This window comes from Melopsittacus undulatus, chromosome 3 (genome assembly GCF_012275295.1).
Source record: "Melopsittacus undulatus isolate bMelUnd1 chromosome 3, bMelUnd1.mat.Z, whole genome shotgun sequence".
In the NCBI taxonomy this organism is placed as follows: Eukaryota; Metazoa; Chordata; class Aves; order Psittaciformes; family Psittaculidae; genus Melopsittacus; species Melopsittacus undulatus.
In genome coordinates this window covers 100,710,886-100,735,506 of record NC_047529.1, presented here as the reverse complement: position 1 = coordinate 100,735,506, position 24,621 = coordinate 100,710,886, and the positions used below count along the sequence as shown (strand labels likewise).

At 36.1% G+C, this 24,621-nt stretch overlaps 1 protein-coding gene across 1 annotated transcript in view; it reads left to right on the top strand.

Annotated features, from left to right (window-relative positions):
- The window catches only part of KIF6 (kinesin family member 6), a 141,516-nt gene that overhangs the window by 78,543 nt on the left and 38,352 nt on the right, over positions 1-24,621 (top strand). Inside the window, exons 13-15 of the mRNA XM_034060937.1 lie at positions 1,120-1,136; positions 9,814-9,916; positions 15,919-15,974. Coding sequence (XP_033916828.1) covers positions 1,120-1,136; positions 9,814-9,916; positions 15,919-15,974 — 176 coding nt within the window. The remainder of the gene's footprint in view (positions 1-1,119; positions 1,137-9,813; positions 9,917-15,918; positions 15,975-24,621) is intronic.

Genomic DNA, 24,621 nt, shown 5'->3' with positions numbered 1-24,621 from the left:
CATACCTAAAGTAAAGAAAGAGGGATCTCATCCTATCAGATGGTAGGAACACTGTTGTCACAACAGGAACTTAGAAGCATGTAAGTAGATATTCAGTAACAATAATTAATGTCATATTAATTTATATACCTAGAAAGAAAAAAAATCCTGCAAGGCCTAGTTGTCACAGAGTTGTTGTCAGTTACATTTTTGGTTATAAAAGCAGTATTTCCATTCAGTATACATGCATGATTTTTTATTAAAGATGTAATTTTGTTAAAAACTCTTCATTCTTCTAGACTATGTTAACACTGATTCTAAAGCAAAAACTGGTGTAAAAAAAAATTCTTACAGCAGTAAGAATCTTTTTTCTTATTTTTTACAGTGTTGCATTTTTTGTGTTTCCAATTCAATCCTTCAAGATAATTGGTTTCTTTTTTTTTCATTCAAGATAAAATATATATGGTCACAAGAGTTTTAAAGAGAAGTAAAAAACCTTTATCAGCTGAGAAAAGTGCAAAATAATGAGATGAAGTCTTAGGTAATGGTAGGTAAAGTTTTGTAACAAATTGACAAAGTTCTGAAAAGCTGAAGTGAAAATTCAAGAAAGGAGTTAGACAATTTATTTTTCTGTATAAGTCCAGGTTCTATTGTTATCTCCTTTTCTACTTTGGCTCCTATTTCAAAACCATTACAGGTAAAAATTAAATATATATATTAAAGGTATTGGCAATAATAATTCTCTTTCTACATGCACTACCAACTTATTTAGGCTTACTAAAATGCACCCTTTCTGTAACACAAGGGGCATAATATGCTTAATTCCACAGAGAAGTCAATAGCTTAGAGTCAGGGTAGGTGCATGCAGGCATCTGAGCAAAGTCAGGCAGTTGTTCTCAAAACTGCTGTTGTATATGTACAGAACTCCCACTTTGACTGTGCTGAACTTCTGGAGCTTATCACATGTCTAGAAGTTCTCAGTTCTGAGAAGATTAGTTAAAATTCCTGAAGGCTCAATTTTGTGTGTATATTTAGAGTACAGTAAATATACATTGACTGCTTTGACCACTGTTATTTAAGACATCAGCAATGACATGAGAAAGAGGGGTTGCTGTCTGTAATATAACAATTGCATGACTTGTTCAGGAAGGGAAAAAGTGCTTCTTCAGTAGCAGAGTCCTTGAAATTTATTGTAGTTGTTGCTGAGGAATAACATGCCTAATTACTTTTTAAAATCTGAACAACAGTACACAACAGGCTGCCATGCTCATTCTCAGAGGCAAACTCCAATAAAGCTTCAACAGATCAAGAATCAGTTCTTTCTTTTACGAAGATATTCCACTCATTTCTTAATTGCCAATGTTCAGCTGCCAAAAGGAAAAAGCAAAAGGACTGGTAAAGCTAACTCACCTTGAATGTAAATAAATAGCAAATTTTAAAAGTTCTAGGTTGTTGATTGGTAAGAAGAGATAGCTTACCATGGAGTATATCTCATGGTTTCTTCTCTCAGCTGGCTACCTCAGCATACCCCATTCTGTTGGTTCTGGATTTCTTGCTGGGGGAAAAATACCCCAACAAGCCAAAACAAAACAGCAGCTCCTGAACTCCTGTAGTTTATAGCCTGAAATTAAGATTATTTTTCCTTGTCTACCTAAGATGTAGTGCATACAGACTTCTACTTCAGAAAACCTCAGTATCTTAATAAAGAATGAAGATAAAATGCTATATGACATTAAAAGTGTAGTGAGTTTCCAAAACCAGATTGATGTTTGTAACAAGTCCTTTTTCTCTCTGCTAAACTGCTCTGACAATGAAATATGCCTCTTTTGTGGTTTATGGTGTTACCAGCAAGACTGGTAGTGGAGACAATTTTTCATGCACCAAAAATATATACAGATCTCTACAGATGTCCCTAAAAAAAAATTCACTTGCATTTGGTCCAAGCTGTCATGATTCTGTTGATGTAGGTTGTCATTTGGTAAAGCTCTTAAAATGTTCTTTTATCCCACCATTCAGAGTAATTTTTCTAAAACTGAGAAAGATATATGGACAAGGAGAATTTAAATACTATATCTATCATTCAAATAAGGATAGAACATGTAAATGAGTCAGATTTTGTTGAGAGTATGCTATCTTTTTTTAGAACATTTTAGTCTAGTTGAACAAGGGAGACAAGTTTTTGAACGTAAAAGTGCTTTCTCAGGTCTAAACCAGAAGCTGCAGATGTTGCTACTGCAACACAGGAGGCGTATAAAACATGTCAAAACAGATACATTTAATTTTAAATTATTCAGTCTTAATTGAGATCTTCATCTTAAGCGCAGTAGTCTAATTTAAAGTCGATGGGTGACTGAAGTGCCTAATGTATTGACCTTTTCTTATATTTAGTGACATTTTTACAAATTCATCAGCTCTTGAAGGGAACTGATTTAGACTCCTACAAAGAGAGGAAAATGCACAGGCTATTTCTAATTTTCAGTGTTCAATGCACAATGCAGTAGAAGATATATGTCTTGGTTTATGAGAAGTTATCTGAAATTTGTGATTCTGGCATAAGCAAAAGTGATTCTTTTTTATTTAGAAGTGGCATCACTGTTGGGTGGGTCTCCTAAACATCTTGCGGTTTTAACTTCATATTTTCCTTTGTGTCCACCCACTGACCTTCTGCCAAGCCTACCATGCTTCATTTCAAGCTCTCTTTGTGACTGCTAATTAAGGACTTTCAATGTTTGTATTATACAATCAAATATGATCTGACAGGCAGTGATAAAGAAGTAAATGGTTGCAAATAGCAGCTGAATTGGTTTTTCTTCTTGAGACATACAAGCTGTCATACGTGAAACGCACAATATTTCTGCAATAATATTGGTATCAGAATACGAGGAAAAACTTGTTTATATAAATACATACACTACTTCATTCCTCACTTCTGATATCTGCAAATACTATGTTCGTACTAAGTAGCCTCAATCTGCACCCTCAGCTCCTCTGCTCCCACTTTAAATTTGATAAATCTGCTGTCCACTGGTTCTTTAAAGAAAAGTTTTAAAGTTTAACAAGGTAACTCAACAGTAGATACACTGTAATTCATGCTAGCACAGATACTCTACAGGACTTTAAGTCCATGCTGTGTAATATGAGAAATGATTAAGAACCTATAACTAAACAGAAGCAGAAGCAGACCAAAATGAGTCTCTTAACTGGGTCTACCACATCCTAGGAAAATATGTACTGTATCAGGGGAAGGTGATGGTGCTATTAGCGGTTTTCTTTTATTCTCGTTAACCTTGTGCTTTGCAAAGTTTAACAGGTAGACAAAGTAATATACTGATTTTCCAGAAGAAGAAAATGAGGGAGTTTTCAATAGTTTCAGTCCTTTCAGATTTAGATCATTCTGTGATTCTGAGGTTCAGTCTGTGGTATCAGATTTGCCACATGTCAGTAAGGAAGTTTCAATTTGCGTTTCTGACTATCATTAGACATTTAAGAACAAGTGGCTTTTGTTGCAGAAGTATAGCTGCTGAAAACCTACTGCTGGGTTAATATGAAAAATATTTTTCTTACCTGTATTGTTACCTGAGATTTCTTAAAATAATGAAACTGAGGAAAGTTAACACAATGGAATTCAGCTATCATATCCCATTTGGAGTTTTGTTGTTCTGCACCTTGGACAATCTTAAAATACCCAATTTAATCTTGTTTTCAATTAAGTTTGTATTTAATTTAAATTTTGTTTAGGACTACAGTTCAATATTTGCCTTACTACTCTTACAGAAGAATATTAATTAATGTAAAAAAAATATTCCCAGTGGAGTTCTTGTAAGTGGTTGGTTAGGTTTTTCTTTTTGGAAGCATGTCAGTTGACCTTAATATGAATTGGCTTTCACAAGTTGGCATTGTATGCAACATTTCATTTTTGTTCTTTTATTTTAATTTTAAAGCAATATCACATATCCTCTAGAAATATACATTGCCATAGAGATGGTACTTGTCTTTGATTTGTGTCTGACACAATCCTGTACAAGTTTGTTCTTTGCTGTTAGGTATTTACAATGTTTAACTTAGGGGTGACTTCTCTTTTGTTTACAAATCATTTCAGCATATATAGAATAGTTTGTCTTGCCAGTTAACTTTAGGTGGGTAAAACGGAGCCTAGGTAAATGGCCTGTGTACAAATTAATTCAAGGGTTTGCACAGTAGAAATTTTCACTTGCAGAATGCAACCTGACCTGCCTAGGTCAATGTTCAGTACCGCAGTAAACATGCTCACAATCCCAAGGAATGGTTCATTTTACTCTTCCTCACCTGTAATAAACAAGTAAACTCCAGAGCCAGAGAAATTAAATTATATCAATGTATTATTTAGTTTATTAAGTCTGAATATTCTGTCTTTCCTTTGAGGCTTTTGACTTCCCAAAGACTTTATTTTACAGTTCAACACTGCAGGGGTACAACAAGTAACATTTTTTTATGTCTGTCCCATTTTTTAATTACAGTATAAGGAAGGTAGCCATATGTAATATATATATATATCATGAAGAATTTAGCTGAGCTTTACAGTGGGGAAGTATTTTTTTTATTTTTTTTTATTTTCCTACTATTGAGTATTTATTCTCTGTTGATTCATTATTCCCAAACTCTGTTACATCTACTCTTTTTCATCCTGAACAGATGACTGATATCTTGAGGGATCCTGGTAAAGATGTATAAATGATGCTTACATGCAAACACTTCCAATACCTTAGTTCTCTTACGAAGACTTAAAAGATAATTTTTGTTTGTTCTCATTTGGAAGTGTTCACAGTTCCTTTGTTCATACTTGATAAAAAATTAATTATTTTTATGCAATGGGTATTCCAGTTCACATTGTAATGACTTGATGGCAGTCCTCTGTAAGCATGAAGATTCACAATTTACACTACCTACTATACTGAAACTTCAGAGAACCCTCGCTTGAATGAGAGTTGTCCTTGAGCCAAGGGGACTTTTTTCTCCTACTGATTTTAGTGGCAAAATTCTCATTCGGTGAATACTGAAAATTCTTGTCTTATAGAGCACTTGGTAGGAATGGAAACACAAAGTTTTTTTACTGTGAAAACGTATTTTCTGCAAAGCAGATATGCGTGCAGATGCCTTTCTCATCACAATACATGGTCTGAACAGCTGTTCCCAAGAGTTTGCTTTTGTTAACAGTCTTAATGTTCCTCCCTCACAACAGCTCAACTTGCAACCTTAATTCTTCTCTCTTGGAGAGTTGTTGTCCATCCTTTTGCAGTTTAAACTGTCAGCCTCTGGCATAAGGGCTGCTGGAACCCCGTTGGAGCTCCCATACCAGGACCAAAACCTGGTTTCAAGGTAGGGTTGCAAGGAGGCAGTGTGATTCTGTTTTCTGACAGGGAAGATAACAATTTCATGCTGTTGTTTGATGGTCTTAACTGAAGAGCATGTGAATGTTTTCACACATTAAACTTTAGGAGGTCTTCTCCCTCTGAGCAATAAACCCTTTTTCAACAAAAAGAAAAAAAAAAAGAAGGTGGGCAGACATAGTGGTCTGGGAGTGTTATTTACAGTTTGAGCACTCTTGAAATCTTTATGTAAAAACACTAAAATAAATTCCTCATAAATTGTCCAGTATTTGTAAACTGTGCACTAACGCAAGCTGCAGTAGTTTTTGTGGGAGTTGGATACATTTAAAAAAACCATATGGTAATTTAAATATGTACAACCATGTTTGATCACTTATAGCAACAAAATAAGGTCTAAGTTTATACACTTGCATGGTCCTACCTACTCAGATATAGTACTTCAGTAATCCCAGTGGATACTATTTAACTTAAAATTAGCATTCAACCCTATAATTTCTCTGCTGTCAGTTAAGCATCCAGTGCCACACTATACTCTACATGTTCCTTTGACTTATTTTCTTAATTAAAGTTGGTGAGGCACTAAACAGTTGTTGCCTAAGATAGCTGGAAATAGTATTTATATATGTAACAGCATAGAATAAATGATCTCTAATTTAGTTACTGATAGAATAGGGTGTGTAATATATGCCAGGGGCTTTGCTGAAATGCAGGCTTCTACCAGCTGTAGGTGTACTTTGATCTTTTCATATCATGTCAGAAAGTAATCAGCCACATCCAAAAGCCTTACTTCAGTGTATTTTGAAGTCATATCAATTTAAAGATTTTAGACCATTATCAATATTACATCAAGCTTTCTATTTCCTGGTCATTTCTGATCGTGTTGTTCTAGTTCAGAGCTTGTGAGCCATCATCGTCATTCTGCTTTCTGACTTACCCAGTCCCAGTGGGACAGCTGTAATTTTCACATTTTATGAAAGGAGACTGTTGAACCATAACTTTTTTCTTGATGTGGAAGTTGGTGGAGTGCACTGGGTGGGAATACAGACAGAAATCAAACCTTTAATGAGAACATTCTTAAACATTCTAATTCAGAATGTGGGTCAAGCCAAGTTCTCCCAAGAAGAAGCTGTTTGAATTTGCTGTAACTAGTGATGGCTCTGCTGTAGATTTCACTTTGCGAGTTAGGCATATTTGTGAGTGCTTTAGTATTAAAGCCAATCTGCACAACCTAAGAGGAAAGGTATAATTAAAATTAATTTGATACAAATTTTAACAATTTTTAATGCAACCCTGTCAACTGAGTTTTCATGAATGTGATTGTAAGAAAGTCTTTTTGCCAGTGTTCTAAGTTATTTTTATGGTAGTGATTATTGCAGTTCACATTGTCATGACCTGATGATGTGTTTCCTGGTTCTCATCCTGTAGGATATGATGATTTTTCTTTAGATAAGAATTTTCAAACATTTACTTTGTAACACTACATCACAGTACTAAAGAAGGAGAGGAGAAATTGTTCGGCCTTTAAGAATAAAAGAAATCATTTTCTACAAGTCTAACAGTTTTAGCTGAACTGTTTGGCTATCTTGCCAAAAATGTGTTATCATTAATGGTTTCTTCTCTCAGTTTTGATTTTATTTGTCATTTATGTATTGCTATACATAGGTTTCAATTTACAGAAATAGGTAGACATAAACAGAAATTCAATAGCATCTTGTTTTAAAAGAACATATAGCTTATTTGTTTGAATTGTGTCCAAGAAAAGCAGCATGCCAATAATGCTAGTACCTCTTTGCACTTGGAGGCCATTTGAGAGAAGGTGAAACTGCTATAAAAATTAGATATTATTTACAAAATGTAAGTGGCATGATTGAAGATACATCATCTGTGGAGAAGGAATAATCTTCATTACTGAGCAGAAGGAAAACACAACCAGTCCATTAACTTTCCAGTGTTTCTTGCAGTCTTTTACTAGTATTAATATCTAGCTGCAATGTTCTCCTGTAGCTGTTTTATGCTCATATTATGCTGAAATACAATCTTAATAGTCCTTTTTAAGCTCCTTTCCTTAGACACTGTTTTCAGAATGTGATTGTTTGCTGCTTCTTATATTTCTGTATTTTCTTAAAATGGACTGCATAAGCCAGAACGTTTCCCCTTCCTGAGTGTTCTGGGCATCTATTTTTGTGTGCTTTGTTTGGCTGTACAAATCTGCTGCCTCTTAATATAACACTGGAAAATTATTATCAGATTACCTTTAATTTTGGTTGATGCATTTCTGCCAGGCGGAAGCAATGATCACTGTAATAGTTTTGTTTTCCAGACTTACTTGTACTGTTTTCACTTCTACTATCAAAGGCAACACATTACCAGAAGGGTTAAATACTTTACATTGGGGTGTTACATGTGAGTAAGGGCAGGTCATGACTTTTATCCAGGCTTTCTGCAGATAATATGAACTTTTTCTGCAACAAAAGCAATTCTAGAGGGTAAATTCAGACTACATATTAAAATTAGTGTTGGGATTAATGTGCTATAAAAATCTGCTTGCAAAACTGCATGTTTTTATTCAAGGGAAGTGAGAAGCTTGAATATTAAATACTCAGGTCATCATCACAGAAAAATACATTTTCTTAAATGCTCTTGATCCTTTGGATCACAGGGCAGTGTAAAGACTGCATTGTATCTTTCTTTGATTTTCTTATTCAAAAGAGGTGGAGCATTTCTGCATGCTTTGCCATTCATACATTCCTGGTGGTTCTATTTTCAACTCAAAATTTTAAAATTATCAACAGATGTGCCGATTCTTTTGACTGAAACAGAGCAAATTTTTCTTCTGTATTTTGAATAAAGATTTTTAAACTTTTACTGGTTATTGACCCCTGTGTGCTAGTTCTTGTTACCAGCCTTCATTGTAAACAGTATCTTACACCACATAAACCTTACTGAAGCCAATGGGAATAATCCTGGTATTAGGATGTAAGTATGAGAAGAGAAAGCAGAATATATTTGGAGTGACTATAAAATGCAGCTTTCAGATCTAGACCCTAATAAGGTGTATTATCCCACTATTGCATATCCCAACCTGTTTAGGTATGTTTTGTTAGTGTATTATCCCCAGTTGCACCAAATGGCAAAGCAAGTAGTAGAGTAATAATTGTATGCAATAAGCGTTCACAATCATAGAATAGTTAGGGTTGGAAAGGACCCTAAGATCATCTATTCCCAACCCCCCTGCCATAGGCAGGGACACCTCACACTAAACCATGCCACCCAAGGCTCTGTCCATAATTAGCATATGCTTTGTGCATAATTGGCATAAAACATGTCAAAACCTCTTGCACAGCAGAACACCTAGGAAACTTCATAGCTTTTGTGCACAATGGATTTGTGTGTCTCAATAGCTCTGAAGCAGGAAGGAAGGACTGTGAGTAGGACAGAAAAAGGAATCTACAGGGGAAGAAAAAAGAAAAAGAGAAAAAATTCCTATTTAAGGAATATAATTTTGAAGTTAAGTTGCAACCATGAGGTTGAATTAGACATGCAGCTATTTTTCGTTCAGTTTGAATGTGGGGTTCATCCCCTTTTCCACTCCTGGACTGTCTTCATTACTGTAATTTATTTAAGTGAAAGTCTCATCCTTTCTCCTTGGTTACTTATTGACATATATGTACTCGTGATACACAGATGCTAGTGTAATCTTTCATTCTCCTTAGCCTTTGGGTTTTTTTGTTAATGATAATACCATTGTATTATTTTTAATGCAACTGTATTATAATGGAGTTTATTATTTTTATTTCTTACTCATCATCTTGAAATCAGAACTATCAATAATACAGACAACAATACAATATCAGTAATACTTTATGATAGTGATTTTTAAGCAGATTTGAAGGCCAAATAGGTCTTGACCTTCTGGTGCACTAAAGGAAACAAGCACCATATTGAAAATATAAAAGGAAGGAACCAATTATTTTTGTAGGTAGAACACCTACTTTACTTCAAAGGGCATGAAAAACATTCATTAATATGCAATTAAAAGAAGAGTGATTTTTTTTCTTTCAAGAATACTGACACTCTTCAAGGTATGTTTAGAGTCCAATATGAAACAAGGATGAAAGAAATAAGGAAGCAAATTACGGTTTGCTGTTGTGAAAATACTTCTGGCTCACACTATTTCACAATTGAAATTTTCAAAGTTTGGTTTGCGTAGCAACTTTTTAAGTTGTCTTGAGAAATTACACAGCTCAAACATTCAGACTTTAGAGAAGTGGAATTAAACAAAATTAATTTGTCAGATAAATCTTTTTTCAAAAATTATTTCCCAGTGGTGAAACACCTAATTTGTAATCTGGCTGCTTTAAGACCCTTGGGCTGACTTGCTATATTTGTCTAAACAGGAGTTAAATAAATGCAAATTGTCTGTCTTTTGATGGTTCTGAAGTAGTTCCCTTTTTTTTTCCTGAGGCAGGAGAAAATATATCACTTGGATGTCACGAAGCATTTGAAATTTTCAAGCGGTACCATGCTGACAGTGTAACCACTGAGGACAACAAACAGCTTCTAAAACAGAGGTGAGTGTCACAGCAAGATACTGCTAGAGGCAAACATCTAATAGTATGGTATAAGTCTGGTTAGGAATGTGTGAGTATTTTTACACCAGAAATTCCACACTTCTATTGATAACTTGGTACTGAGTATTGGCAGAATAAAAAGTCTGAATAGGATATGAAAGTGGCATAAAGAATCTCAGTGCCTGTTTCCTAAGGTTTTATTCATCTTATCTTCATAACCATGTTGAAGCAATGTGGTAATGGCATTCATGATCATGAATTATCTAGAGGAAGTAAGATCCATGTGACTGAATCAATTACTGCACTTTCCATTGTCAAAAATGCTTTACTGGCTTCAGCATTGAGTTGGACTGTAAGCTACAAGATGTTTAACATATGCGTTTGTCTGTTGTTCCTAACTTGTTTGCCAAGTGATTTCAGCTTCTCTCTGTTAGTTTTGCACTCAAAACCAGAAATAATACTTTCCACCTCCACATTTATTATAAATAGTGACAAAACACTTCAGAATCTTCCAGATGAGATTGCGAGAATGGCAAAACATTGAAAACATAAATTTCCACAAAGTGGACTTTAAACATCTCAGAAATTAAACCACCAACACTTGTCCATGTTGATTGGATAACAGTACTCTTTTGGTGTCAGTTTTTCTTGTGTTAACTCTACTTGTACTGCAGGAGAAATACAAGGCTGTGAGAGTGGATATGCCAAAAGCAGATCTCTCAATCTATACTTGTAACTAAAATTTTTCCTAATGGTTGGGGTTTTGTTAGCTTCCTTTTTTTTCTGTCCTGGATTTTTTTCCAAGTTTCTTCTGCTTTGGTCTGCTTTCTTAACACAGTTTTCCTACTTAATAGGCACAAAATACATTACTTTCAAGGTCACTGAGGTTTATGCTTATTTACTTCAATAAGATTGAGGCAAGAAATGATCTCCACATGTTGTGACTTAACTCAAGATCTTGTTGCATCTCACTTTTCTGAACTGGTTAACTGTCTACCTGGGTGTTTAACATAGCCACAGGGACACCAGTTGTGAACATATTGGATGTGGGTAAGAATTTATCCAAGTAAATTGCATTAAATTTCTTCTGATCAGTAGGTCAGATGATCATCACTGAATAAATGATTGCACTGCAGTCTTTTCTGGCATTGCTGTCTATGGAGCAGAACACTTCATGGTCACAGGATGTCCTGCATATCCTCTAGTTAATCACAATTCTTCCATATTTATCTGTCATTACTATGAAGCAAACCAGCATTTCCTTCTGGTTTCAGAACATGTAATACAGTTGGGCAGAACACACAAAGTGTGATGCCAGATTTGCTTTCTCTAAAGAACAAAGAGATTCAGGCTAATGCCTTGGGTACCCCCTCTCTAAAATGCATCATCTGGTTGCTGAAATCAGTGCTAACATGAATGTTAATACCCTGGTGGAATACATCTTTCCCCTGCTATTTGCAGTCATTTTTAGCAAAGATGCCTATATGTCCAAGTTTACTGAGTTCATTAGAATGGATTCATATGAAGTCCAGTCTGTAATTTGGAATGCAGCCTCTGAACTACTAGTTACACAAAAGCTCTGTTACCCAGCCAGTGTTCAAATTGCACAGGAAGAAGTGTGTGGACACCACATGTTTAAAGGTTACCATAACTTTCCTTTATATGTAGGCCTCTTATGTTAATAATTTTGTTTATAGTTGCATAACCACTTCTGTCATACCACAAACAGTTTTTGGTTCACAAATTGCTTATTTTTAGCTGTCTTATTATTTCCTTTGGGTATTTTGGGTAGATTTTCTTGGCTTGCTATTTATCATAAGATCATAGAAGAGTTTGAGTTGAAAGGGACTTTTAAAGGTCATCTAGTCCAACCCCCTTGCTATGAGAGGGGACACCTTCCACTAGATCAGGTTTCTCAGAGCCCTATCCAACCTGGCCTTGAATGTTTGCAAGAACTGGGCCATTTACCTCTCTGAGCAACCTGTGCCAGTGTTTCACCACCCTCAATGTAAAAAATTTCATTACATCTCATCTGAATCTTCTCTCTTTTAGTTTAAAACCATTACCTCTTGTCCTACTGCAACAGGCCCTGCCAAAAAGTTTTCTCCCATCTTTCTTACAAGCCCCCTTTAAGTACTCAAAGGCCACAATAAGATCTCCCTGGAGCTATCTCTTCTCCAGGCTGAACAACCCTGACTATCTCAGCCTGTCTTCAAAGGAAAGGTGATCCAGCCCTCTCATCATCTTCATGCCCCCACTCTGAACTTGCTCCAGGAGTTCCAGATCCTTCTTATGTGAAGTTTAACCATGCTAAGTGCAAGGTCCTACACCTGGGTCAGAGCAATCCCAGGCCCAGCTACAGGTTGGGCAAAAAGGAAATTCAGAGCAGCCCTGTGGAGAAGGACTTGGAGGTGTTGGTCAATGAGAAAATGAACATGAGCCAGCTTCAGTGTGCACTGGCAGCCCAGAAAGCCAACCGTATCCTGGGCTGCATCAAAAGGAGCATGACCAGCAGGTCAAAGGAGGTGATCCTGCCCCTCTACTCTGCTCTCGTGAGACCTCACTTGGAGTATTGTGTGCAGTTCTGGTGTCCTCAACATAAAAAGGACATGGAACTGTTAGAACAAGTGCAGAGGAGGGCCATGAGGATGATCATGGGACTGGAGCACCTCCTGTATGAAGACAGGCTGAGAAAGCTGGGGCTGTTCAGCCTGGAGAAGAGAAGGCTGCATGGAGACCTCATAGCAGCCTTCCAGTATTTGAAGGGGACCTACAGGGATGCTGGTGAGGGACTATTCATTAGGGACTGTGGTGATAGGACAAGGGGTGATGGGTTGAAACTTAAACAGCAGAGGTTTAGGTTGGATCTAAGGAAGAAATTCTTTACTGTTAGGGTGGTGAGGTACTGGAATGGGTTGCCCAGGGAGGTAGTGAATGCTCCATCCCTGGCAGTGTTCAAGGTCAGGTTGGATGAAGCCTTGGGTGGCATGGTTTAGTGTGAGGTGTCCCTGCCCATGGCAGGGGGGTTGGAACTAGATGATCTTAAGGTCCTTTCCAACCCTAACTATTCTATGATTCTATGATTCTATGTTGTGGGCCTCAGAGCTGAAAGCAGTGCTTCAGCTGGGGTTTCATGGAACTAGAGTAGAGAGGCAGAATCTCCTCCTTCAACCTGCTGGTGACCCTTAATTCCTTTGAGGTACATTGATGCTTCCCTCTTGGCTCCTATTACCTCAGGAGCCCCAGCTCACCTTTTTATGACTTCGAGTATGCATTATATCATTCTTATAATTATTACATACTGAACTGCCAGTGAGCCTCTTCAACAGCCATACTGTTGCTTGGGCTGTGACATTATTCATATAGATGTGAATATACATAGTCATATATATGCAGTATACTTTTTTCCTGTAACTGCCTGTGTATAATCGGTTAATTGAATCAAATAGTGAAATGCATTTGTCTTGTTTTAAAAAACATATCTAAGAGAGATACTGGTTTTGAAACTGAACTTTTCACCTACTACTTCAGAGCTCTTTATAGGGGCAATATCTCAGTACTGTAACTCAGTACCATCTCTAGCTTTCAAAAGTGGGGAAGGATAATTTCTCTCTGAAGCTCATTTACTGACTTATTGTTTGAGTGAAAGACACTAGATTCAAGTTATGTCATTAGGACAGTTCCCTATGAGAAGTGGCTTTGTAAGGTGATCTACAGTTTAGTTTTCAGTTAATACATAGCAATTCTGTTTCATTTTTCTTCTGTACATTAAAAACTGTTGACCTGCTTAAAAAAATTATTTATGCTCAGACAGAATCAGATTTCTGCAATTTAGACTTCCTATACTTGACTTCCACAGAACTTAACCATATCCTTTTTCTCAGCTCAGTTGTGCTCTCTTAGCATTATTTGTTTGAGGATAAAAATGCATCTCATTTTCTGGTTGAAATCTACCAAGAAATCTTCCCAGCTGAGCCACTCTGATCTAATATTGCACACTGCATGAAGCTTTTAAATCCCATCCTAGTCAGTATTTCCAGTAGTAAAATTCTACCGAGCTTACAGATCTGATGTAAATCTGGTTTCCTTTATGTTGTCCTCCATTAACTTCTTTCACTTTCTTCTTTCTTTGCTTTCTGTGATTCAGCTGGCTAGCAGCTAACTTATTTTTTCAGGAGCTATGTATGAGTTTCATAGAAAGGGTGAGTCTCACTTAGGTCACTAGTTATGATTACTAATAATTAAAAATGAATGAATATTCATCTACTTCATTACATGTCCACAGTCTCTCAGACAGCCTCTGACTTAGTCTTGGTTTATATTGTATGTTAGAGATTTTTTTCAAAATTTTTTTTTTAATTACTGACATTTCCATTCAGAGTAAAATCTTTGCAAAAACACCAAATTAGTGGCTAAATTCACTCGGGTTTCATCATGGAATATTTATTTTGGAGGTAGTACACATGAACTCTTTTCAGCTAACTGTGTAATTGCTCAGTCATCACTATTCATAGCAATATCACCTTTATGCTAGATAATATCACCTTTTTATTAGAGTATCAGAAATAGGTTTTTCTCTTTCAATATTACTATCAAATCTTAACTGTTTATCTGTTTTATTTTGTTTGTGATTCATAGTCACAGATGTAATTTGTTGGGCTGTCATAAATTAATGCCAAATTTTAGTTTCTCTTATTGTGCTAGTTTATAAACCATATTGACGAACAGAGGCATGGCCAGTTCAACTTTTAGCAGTCATCTATGAATAACGGCTGGATAGGTAGCTGGCTTCAACTTGTCTAGCTAAATATCTCTGCAAACAGGAATCATAGTCAATAGTCAGCAGGAGATCTGTCTCAGGAATTACTAAGTAATTGATGAAGTAATATTTGGCTCATGGGAGCTGAAGGAAAGAGGGAGATGCTTTGGGCTATTTCCCTTTGATCTTTACAGTCTTTAAGGCCTACTTGGGTGCTCTAAGTTAACACCAGTGAAAAAGACTTGCGTAACAGATGCTTCAGAGGCTTCTGCCTTCTTCATGTGAGAAACGTAAGTACTGAGGAACCCTTTAATTTCAGCCATTTAGCCATGTTGAATTCAGCCTTTAAAGCAAATGTTCATGAGCAGATACGAATATGGGCACCTGAAATTCTAGCTTTTTCCAGTTTTACAGGGAAATGGAGAAATTGAGAAGTGGCACCTTTCCAAACTCCATCTCTCCAGGGAAAAGTTGTACTTCTATATTGTGTTTTCTCATTATTTGAGTTAGACAGAAATACAATTTTTCTATTTCCTCAGTTATTTTGGCTAGAATAAGACTCTTCCAGATTAGCTGAAGGTTTGCTTAACAACTGAGTTTTACAGTTCTACCTCAAAATTCAGTAAGGTTCAACTTGTACACAACCAAGTAACAATTCAGAATTTCATGTCATAGATAGATAAGGACTATCTACAGAAAAACAGAATAATGTAGTTTTGTCACACTTTCCTATATTTCTGTTTGAGAAGTTTCTTAATGACTGAGATGCACGTTGTCACGCAGCACAAACAGTGATCATCAGCACTATGCAATTTACAGGCTGAAATTTAAAAAATGTTGGTAAGCAGAAGTTCTAATACTTTAAAAAATTTGTTTTGACTGTATTTTTTTTTACTTTTATATAGCTGTATGTTAAAACATCACAACCAAAGTGGCATATTAAAATTAATATTTTAATATGTGAATATTTAAGAAAGTCTGTTTGTTAGAACTGAAATAATTTTTAAAACTTGAAAAGTCAAATAAGTTTGTTTTATTTATCTAATATACCTATTTGTTGCATGGTTTCTTTCAGAAATACTTTCTTCTAGACCAAACAATCTTTTCTGATGGATTTTTTTTCCATTTATTTCTACTTACAAATCAAAAAGCAGTCCTGAGTAATTCTGTATTTTATGGCGAACAACTAGTTTCACTAGTTGTTCTTTAGACTAATTCTGTATCATTATGCTTGCATTGACAGGTTTGCTGAAGCTAAATGCCTTGGAGAAAAATTGAATGAAGTAAGAAATAAAATAAGTGAGTACATTTTAAGTACATTTTCACTTCAGTTTACCTTGTAGCTGATGAAGTCGTGGCATCCAGAGGATATGGGAAGAGATTATAGTTTCTAAGAGAAAAGAGTCAATCTGTTACTAAGGTTTCTAATAAACTAAATTGTTAGCTGATAGTAGCAATAATCATTTTATGTACCAGTTTTGATTGCCTTAAATATCATAATGTGAAAATTAGCTCCCTTCTTTACTTGACAGGATCTCTGAAATCTATCAAAAGGAGAAGTTAAGCTATTAATACCGTGTTTTCTGAATTTTATTTTGGGATAAAAGGATTCAAATACATAATTTCAAATTGTCATATCTATGGATTAGGGATTGTATTTATCTATAAATTTATGTAGCTTCTGATAAAGAAGACTTCATTGTTGAATTATTGGATTGCTTCTCTGCACTTTCTTTGTATGTATTAATTAGAAAAATTCTGAGGAGTGCCTCAGCTTGCTGTGTTTTTTTTGTAATTTTTTGCCTTAATCCCCAAACAGCACATTCTTGCCTTCCAGTTTCAGATTAGTCAGAGCCAAAAATATCCTATATATACATGCAACCCCAAGCTAGGTCTTATCTGATCCTTCTAACAGCATTTGATATATTCCTCATTGATTTCTTGAGTTCTGTTGATTCAAAGCCTATAGCTTCTTTCCTAGAAATTTGCTATACAGGTTCTCTATCAGATGTGAAATGCAGTTTTGTCCTCTATGGCTGAAGTCCCTGGAGATCAAATCCTCCTGTATGCACACATTCAGGTGAACTAAGTCTCTTCAAGCTTCCAGATACAGGCTGCAAGGTACTAGATTCAAAGTTAATCTGGCAACCTGGTCCAGTGGTGTACACTTTGCTTTTAGTTTCTCTCTTCTTCCTCTTTGGGTGGCACCAGCATGGACAATGAACTCATTTTCATCAGTTCTTGTTTTGTAACATGAGCTGACTTCTGAAAAGGACAAAAGTCTCATGGCACTCCTGACAAATGCCCTCTACTTTCACCACAGCCATGATTATATTCTTTGTGGTTATGAATGTTAGCTACTGCCAGATTCCCCTCCCAAACACCTTCGGGTACACCACAAGTTGCTTGGAGATATTATGCACTATATTTAAAGTTATGTCAGCTATGTGGAAAGCCTCAGACATGTTGGCATGGTGTTTTCAAACCACAGCACAAAGAATGTTTGTAAGGGACCCAGAACCAGAGACATTAGGGTAGCCTTGCTACAGCCATGTTCTGAACACTGGGTTATTTCTGTTAAGACATGACACTTGAATCAAAATTGACTTCTCTCAGTTGGCTCATTTGTCTCCTTCAGATTGGTCAGAACATAAATGTCAGTACAGAACTTGCACATGGATCTGCACAGGTTGGCCCATGCTGGAAGAATTTCAGTAACCTCCTTGCAGCTATGAGTCTCTCCAGAGTCCATGTGAGCTCACTTAAATCCTGCTAAGTAGACTTTTTCCCCTGGTAAGCTCAGAAAAACAGTTTAAACCTACTGTGGAGGAGAATGGCAAGTGACAGGAAGTATCTCGAAGGTGAATAATGCTCACAGCTTTTGGACAGCTGTCTGCAGAGGTGAGCATGAGCCATCACATCAGGATATAACTTCTTTTTCTCTGCTGCCATCTTGAAGGCCACATTGCCCTGATTTCCTTCTATCTCCTAGATTTACCCATCTGTGATAAGTCTAAATGAGGTACAGCCGAAGTCGACACTGAGTCTCAAATTTCTTTCCTTGCTGAAGTTAAAATCCATTTTGGAGCAGGCACAGAGAACGCCAGCAATAAGCAGCTATACACAAGCACATCTTTCTGAGTGCCTGGGGCTGTGACTGTACTGCTTGAAGAATGAAGCCTTACATACACCTTCTATAAGTTGCAAATATCTTAGGGGGAGAATACGTTTGGAGGGTGTGGGAGACAGTACAAGTGGTGGCACCCATGCCAGTCCTGAAAGTACCATTTGTACTGTCATGCTGAGACAAGATTTGTGTGTCCCTTGGGATTTGCTGGAGTCTACTGTGCCAGCTCTCAGAAATAATGTAACAAAGCAATGTAGAGTAGCCTCTCAAGGCTGTTTCCATGGATCCCAGCAAAATCTAAAAGAAGTCCTTGGTTTCTACTGAATCACTGTGAGTTTTGCCCCAGTAACTTAGACAAAAGTTATGATAGTTATAGTGCAGTAGAGTATGGATTTTGCTACATTTAAAAGCTTCTGGTCAAAAATTTATTTTTCAGTGTTAGAAATGAAAAAGTGAAGTATATCTGGGGAGCATGAAAAATGCAAATATCTGAGTACATATTCATATGTGTATGTAACCTAAAAACCCAAACTGATCCTTGAACAAAACAAGCAGGTGTATAACAAATCAGTAGTAGGGCACTGAACTTGACAATGCTTATATGCTTCTTATAGAAAATTGTTATAGCTTGTAGTCCATATGAATATTGAAGAGCTGCTTTAAGAAAATGTAGTCCACATGAATGCTGAAATGCTGCTTTTCTTTTTTTAAGCTGCCATTGTTCTAAAAAAAAAAATCACAAAATTACACATTTTGGGTTTGGCATGTAAACAGCAGTTACAAGTGTTTTCAAAGTGAAAATTCTCATATTTAACCTTCTTTTGATCACAGTTGTTAATAAACCTACCTGTTAGCCCCTCTCTAACAGTTATGAAGTCTTTGCATCCAGTATGATGCTTTCTGGTTTATTCAATACAATTACAGTAGTTTATATAATTTAACAGCCTGAAATGATCTTTCAGTTTTCACTTACGTTTATCATAGCACACATACTCAGAAGACCATTAAAGATGCTAAGTAAGGTTACTAACCTGCCAAATATTTACTGAAAATATAGTAGGAGAAATGAGAGTCATCTGCGGCCTGCAGCTAGATCTTTCATTCAGTTTTATTGTTGTTTCAGTTTCCCTATGCATTCCTGGCTGTCTTCTTGTGCACAATCAAGAACAGATCCCATCAATATCACTTTCTGTTATTTCTAAGCTACCCTTAATAGTATAAAACTATGCACCACAGAGGCCATAGAGCTCGTTTCACAGAGTCTGATTATATTTTGAGATAGTAACATAACAGTTGGCTGTAACTTTCATGTCATAAATACCCTTTTGTTACAATTTCAGAAATGCTAGTGTTTTGCAGTGAAAAATACACAAAATATTCCAACCATTTCTCAATTACACTAGCATTTCAAAAACATCAGGAAGTCAGGGCTGGAAAAAGGAATTTCCAGTAAGATTTTCATGGTAGGCTTTTGCTGATGTTATTATTTGCATAAGAAGATTAAGGAAAACAATGTCATGATGTAAACTGGAATTTAAGTGTAGATTGACTATAATATCAGAAATGAGACATTTTGGCTAACATGCCTCTTTGCTGCTATGCCATATATTCCTGGATTCTGTCTCCTTTTATGTTTAATAATACTCCAAAGAGTGAAGAGATTTGTAAATTCTTTTTATGGAAAATAATATGCATGTCAGTTTTTTCATTATGTTTACTTTTAATAATGATGTCCTAGAAATAAGAAGGTGAATTCTATTGTAGGATAAAATCGTCTTTTTTTGACACTGAAAAAAATGAAGAAGACAGAAGAGTTTTTATGCCAGGTCATATTAGTGATCCTGCTTGCTGTGTTATCACGCAAATTTCTGTATAGCCACAAGTAAAGGAGCAGAGGGCTTTGGTGTAAGCACTGAGGAGCACTTCTTTCTGAAAGTCAGTGTACTGCATAAATACACCATCAAAAGGCAGGGAAACAATGTGTGGATTTTAAACATGTAGACATGTCCAGATTGGTTAGAGTTTGAGCTGCTCAAAATTGTTTCTATATGACTGGGAAATGTACCCAAGGACTAGACTTTAAAAGACAAATACAGAAAACCAACAGTAAAACTGGAAAAAAATAACTTTCAGGGAACTAATGAGAACTCTGTAGCCAGCATGGAAGTGGAAGGTGACCAGCACTGACCTACAAGTAAATTTTTTGCATTTTTAGTCCAACATTAAAAATTTTAAAAATGTGTATTTCACTTGCTAAGAAAAGTGTTATTTTCTTGTGAAAAAAACACGCTGTGCCACTGCAAGTGTTACTATATTTTATAATTTCCAAAGAGTTAGGGTCTCTGAGAGGAGCTATGTATCCTTTTGGTATTATTGAAGAAGACTTAAGGAAGAAAATTTGACACTGAAGTCAAGGATTTGTTTTCAGAATAGTGATGTATAGAATTTCTTCTTGCAAAAAATTGAGTAATTGTGGCTAGCACATTGTGATTGGTTGACCTCAGCTGCCTGCCAGGCACCTATCCAGCTGCTCTCTTCTGTTCCTCAGCAGCAGGAGGGGAGAAAGAAAGAAAAAGCTTGTGGCTTGAGATAAAGAAAGGGAAATCAATTTCCAGTTAACATCACAGGCAAAACAAAATCAAGTTGGAGAAAATAAATTTAATTTGCTGCCCATTGAAATAGAGCTGGATGGTGAGAAACAAAGACAAAACCTCTGAAGTCAAAACTTCTCTCCTTAGCAGGGTCAGCAGGAATTTTATTTCCAGGACACTGTTACCAACAAGGTAGTTTTATACCGTTACCAAGAACATTCTCTGTGAAAGAATTCTGACAGTAAGGAGAATAAGCCTACATCTGAACAAATGGCAAAGCATTAAATAACAACAAAAAGGCCCAACTGCTACTAAATTGATCACACAACAAGTTAAGGTTGGGGGAATTAATAATACTGTTTTCAGTGTAAATTAATCTGACAGTCAGAAAGTAGTTACTAAAGAAGTTGCCTATATAAAAAAATGTGCTATGTGTTAGATGCATTTAAGATTAGTAAAGATTTCCACTTCATCCCTATAAATGCCTGTTTATTTTGTGGTATTTATGCCACTATTACATTTATTTTTTTTCCTAAAGGAAAAAGAAAACATACTAAATGGTATTTAATGCCCAAACGGAAGCAGCTGTTGGTTTTAGTCTTTCCAGAAATCATCTAACATTATGATTGAAACTAGGAGAGGAAGGGCAAATTCATGTGTGAGTAATAACTGTGTGAGGAAACAGACACTCTTGAAATGAAAAGGGGTAGGTGAGTGGATGTGGATGATGCCACTATACCCACAAGAATGATGAGATGTTGCACTGCTCTGCTTATTTCAAGCTTTGATTTTAGTGCACAAGATCATAGGATACCAAAGCCAATTATAATAATTAGTGAGGGCATGTCCTAGTATTGCAAAGCAAGATTATTAAAAAGTCTTCATTTAATTTGCTTGCAAATTGTTCAAATAATTTTCCTAATGTTTCACAGTTAATGGATGCTACACTGAAATGATGATGAACGGAGTGAGGACAAGACATCACAGTGCTCAAGGATAATACTGATTCTGATTCACTGCCTTATACCTTGCACTGTTATCTCTATGAATGCAAAGTTGATGTTAAACCTAATTGCAACCTAAATAATGTAAAACCTGAATTTGTAATTACCTTTTCCTCTATGTCCAAGACACTATGTATGTATACATTGAAAAATTATTCTGTTATGGTCACTCTCCCTCCCCATGGAGATAAGCCAAATAGACCTACTTTTAAACTCCAAAGTATGAATATTTTGTGCAAGGCTCTCCTTTATACCTGCACAACTTTATGAAGGGAACTGAAATTAACCTTTTTGCATAGATAAGAAGTTAAATAAGATGATGTTTTCCAAGCAGAGGTGGTCTGAGTGCACTCTATTGGCTAAGTTGCACACCTATACTGTTTTAGGCTCACATGCAGTCAAGAAATTACTTTGAAAAAGGAGAATCAGCTAAGAATTAGAACACCAACGATGATGTTGGGACCATGATTACATGGGCTGAAAGAACTGAGGGAACTGGGCAGAAAGTATTTGTAAACCTTCATCTGAAAAAGTACATATACTTAAGAAAGGTAGAATTTCTCTGTTGAAAAAATCCATGCCTTATGTGGAACCTAAATGAAATGAAAATTCTGAGATTATTTGCTATATGAAAAAAAAATCATCAACATCAACGTGTAGCTTTCTTATAGCTCAGTACTATTTAGTAGTATTATTTATTGATTTTTATGTTAAAATAACTGTTCTGAACCAGAGACATTAGCGTACTGGACATTGTTCTAGCCATGAGTGAAGTGAGGTTGTAATAAGGGAGGAATTATTGTGTTTTGAAATGCATTCCATTCTTCAGTATAATATTCTGAGATACTTATTCTTTTATGGAAAAAACGTTGAAACTTCATAGCTGCTGGTTACTATAATTTACTGTTCTAGTTTAATTCCAGAAAGTATCAAGTATTTACATGGATTTATATCTGCGTATATATCTTATATGCTCAGTGTATTTTACTGGAAATGAATTTTACTGGAAGTAACTAGTGCAGAAGAAAAATGGCAAGATTGCATTTAAAAAGGGATTGAGAAACTGAGAGGAAAGGTTACATTCCACACACAAATCTGATTCAAATGAGATGCAAACAACAGAAATAAATGAATTCTTTATGCAGATTTAACAAATAGGTAACTCAATCATATCATTCTACATTTCATTCTTCAGGTAGCTTAGCATGAATTGCTGTTCTCAGCAGAGATCTTTAAAGCACATGGAACGTGAAATCTCAAAATCCTCACTGAAGAAAAACTCTAGCAGAGGTCATTTTGAGTTCTACTTGTGTAAGGATTGAAAAGAAAATTCTGAAAATATTTCCACATATGGCTTTATGGTTGTTTTAGTTGATAAAGGACAAGCATTAGACATAGTAGTAATTGTTTTAAACAAATAGTATCACTTATATAATGAAATTTATTGCTATATAATCCACCTTTGAGGTCTTCGAAGCTGCTTCCTTGAATTCAAGATTTCACCAAGCTTTATACCACTGAGGCTGCTCAACCTTCTTCTGATGTTGACAGTAATCCATTGTTGTGCAGTCAAGCCTATCACTTTAGGACTGTCCTCTGTTTAAAAGGTGGTTACCTTTAAAAGTTTTCTAATTTTTGATCTTTAGAAATGTTACTACAGGTATGATGTGGTCTTTCAAGTGCTTTTTCTTATTTCACAAGCAAGTGCTTCATTGTATGGAAGTGTTGTATACAGCTTTTAAACATTACGTAGATTTCCATGTCATGAAAGACACAACTTGCAAGAGCAGCAAGAGAATTTGCTCTTTGTTATTTATCTTCTTTCATCAGAGTCCATTCTGATGTGGAAAGCTTCCTGAGATGGCATTAAAATACTAAGGATCCCAGATTTCCCTTATAGACAGAAACTGAGCATTACAGTGCATCTAACATGCTCAGGATATGCTATGTGCCAACAGGGCACTCATGCAACACATGCTGTGCAACCCATCCAACACGTTCTACAGGTGTCAAACGTACTGTGTGTGCCCAGATGACTTGTACTAAGCCTGCTTAGTGTCACTCTGTATGCATTCTGTATGTACAGTGATTTATGTGTCCGAGATTTCTGGCTCCCTGGCAGCTGCTACCCTAGCTGGATTTCTCAGTACCTGGGAAATTCCAGATGAACAGCCAAATCAGGGATCTTGAACAAGCAGTAGTTTACCATCAGAAGCAGGAGATTTGATAAGCACGCATCAGTGTAGACTGGAAGCTTTCCGAAAAAAAAAAAAAGCCTGCTATTTCACCACTTGTGTTCCAGCACTGGGGTATACATATATAAAAATAAAGCCTTGATACACTTAGTCCCCACTGGTTTCTCCTCTCCTGGGAAGCTGCCATGCTGCAGATGTTCTCTGCTACTTAGCAGAGAGTCAGTCTTGGTCTCAGGACGTAAGCTGCGTCAGAAAAAGGAACACAAGTGGTATTTCTGCTATGCTTAATCTCAGGTTTGTAACTATGCTGTTTATCCGTAAGAGGTGTCAGTTACGACTAATGAAACAAAGCACATTAGCTCTGCAAAACCTGCAGCCATCTGTGAGAAAAACAGAAGAAACAGGCCATGGGACAAACAGTCCCCTAGATGTAATTTCCCAGCTGGAATGTTCGATGTGGCCCAGTGCCTAGAAGCCCCAGTCTGTTTCTGATCTACAGGTCAGTTTCAAAGCAGTTTTGTAATAAAGGAGGCATGTTTATGTGTCTACCAAAAATAGCAGTAGCTGTTAAAGCTGAAGCCATTTAGCATGGCTGACACAGTCTTCAGATTCTTTTTCCTTAATTTCTTGGCCCAATTGTTTTAAAATCTAATGCTGAAAAAAAAACATAGTTCCTATGTGTGTTTGTTTTGGATAAATATCTAATCATCATGCCGTTGTGACTGCAGTTTTGGAATCTAGTTTTTAAATGTTACATTTTGAATTTTGGAAGCATGGATCTGAAAACATGGAAAAACAGCTGAGTTTCTGCAGATTTTATTTTCTTAACCAACTGCAGTTTCTCCTTTGTTAGAAATGTTATTTTCTTTGCTTTGCTACATCTTATTTTTCTGCTTGGTTACAACTTCTTCCATTTTAAATTATTTTCTTCTTTCCATGATGTAATACAGCTAACTTTCACCCTGATTCTGTTAAGGTTCTTTTTCTACCAATGTCCAGCTCACTTCAGACATGATTTCTGTGGCTCAA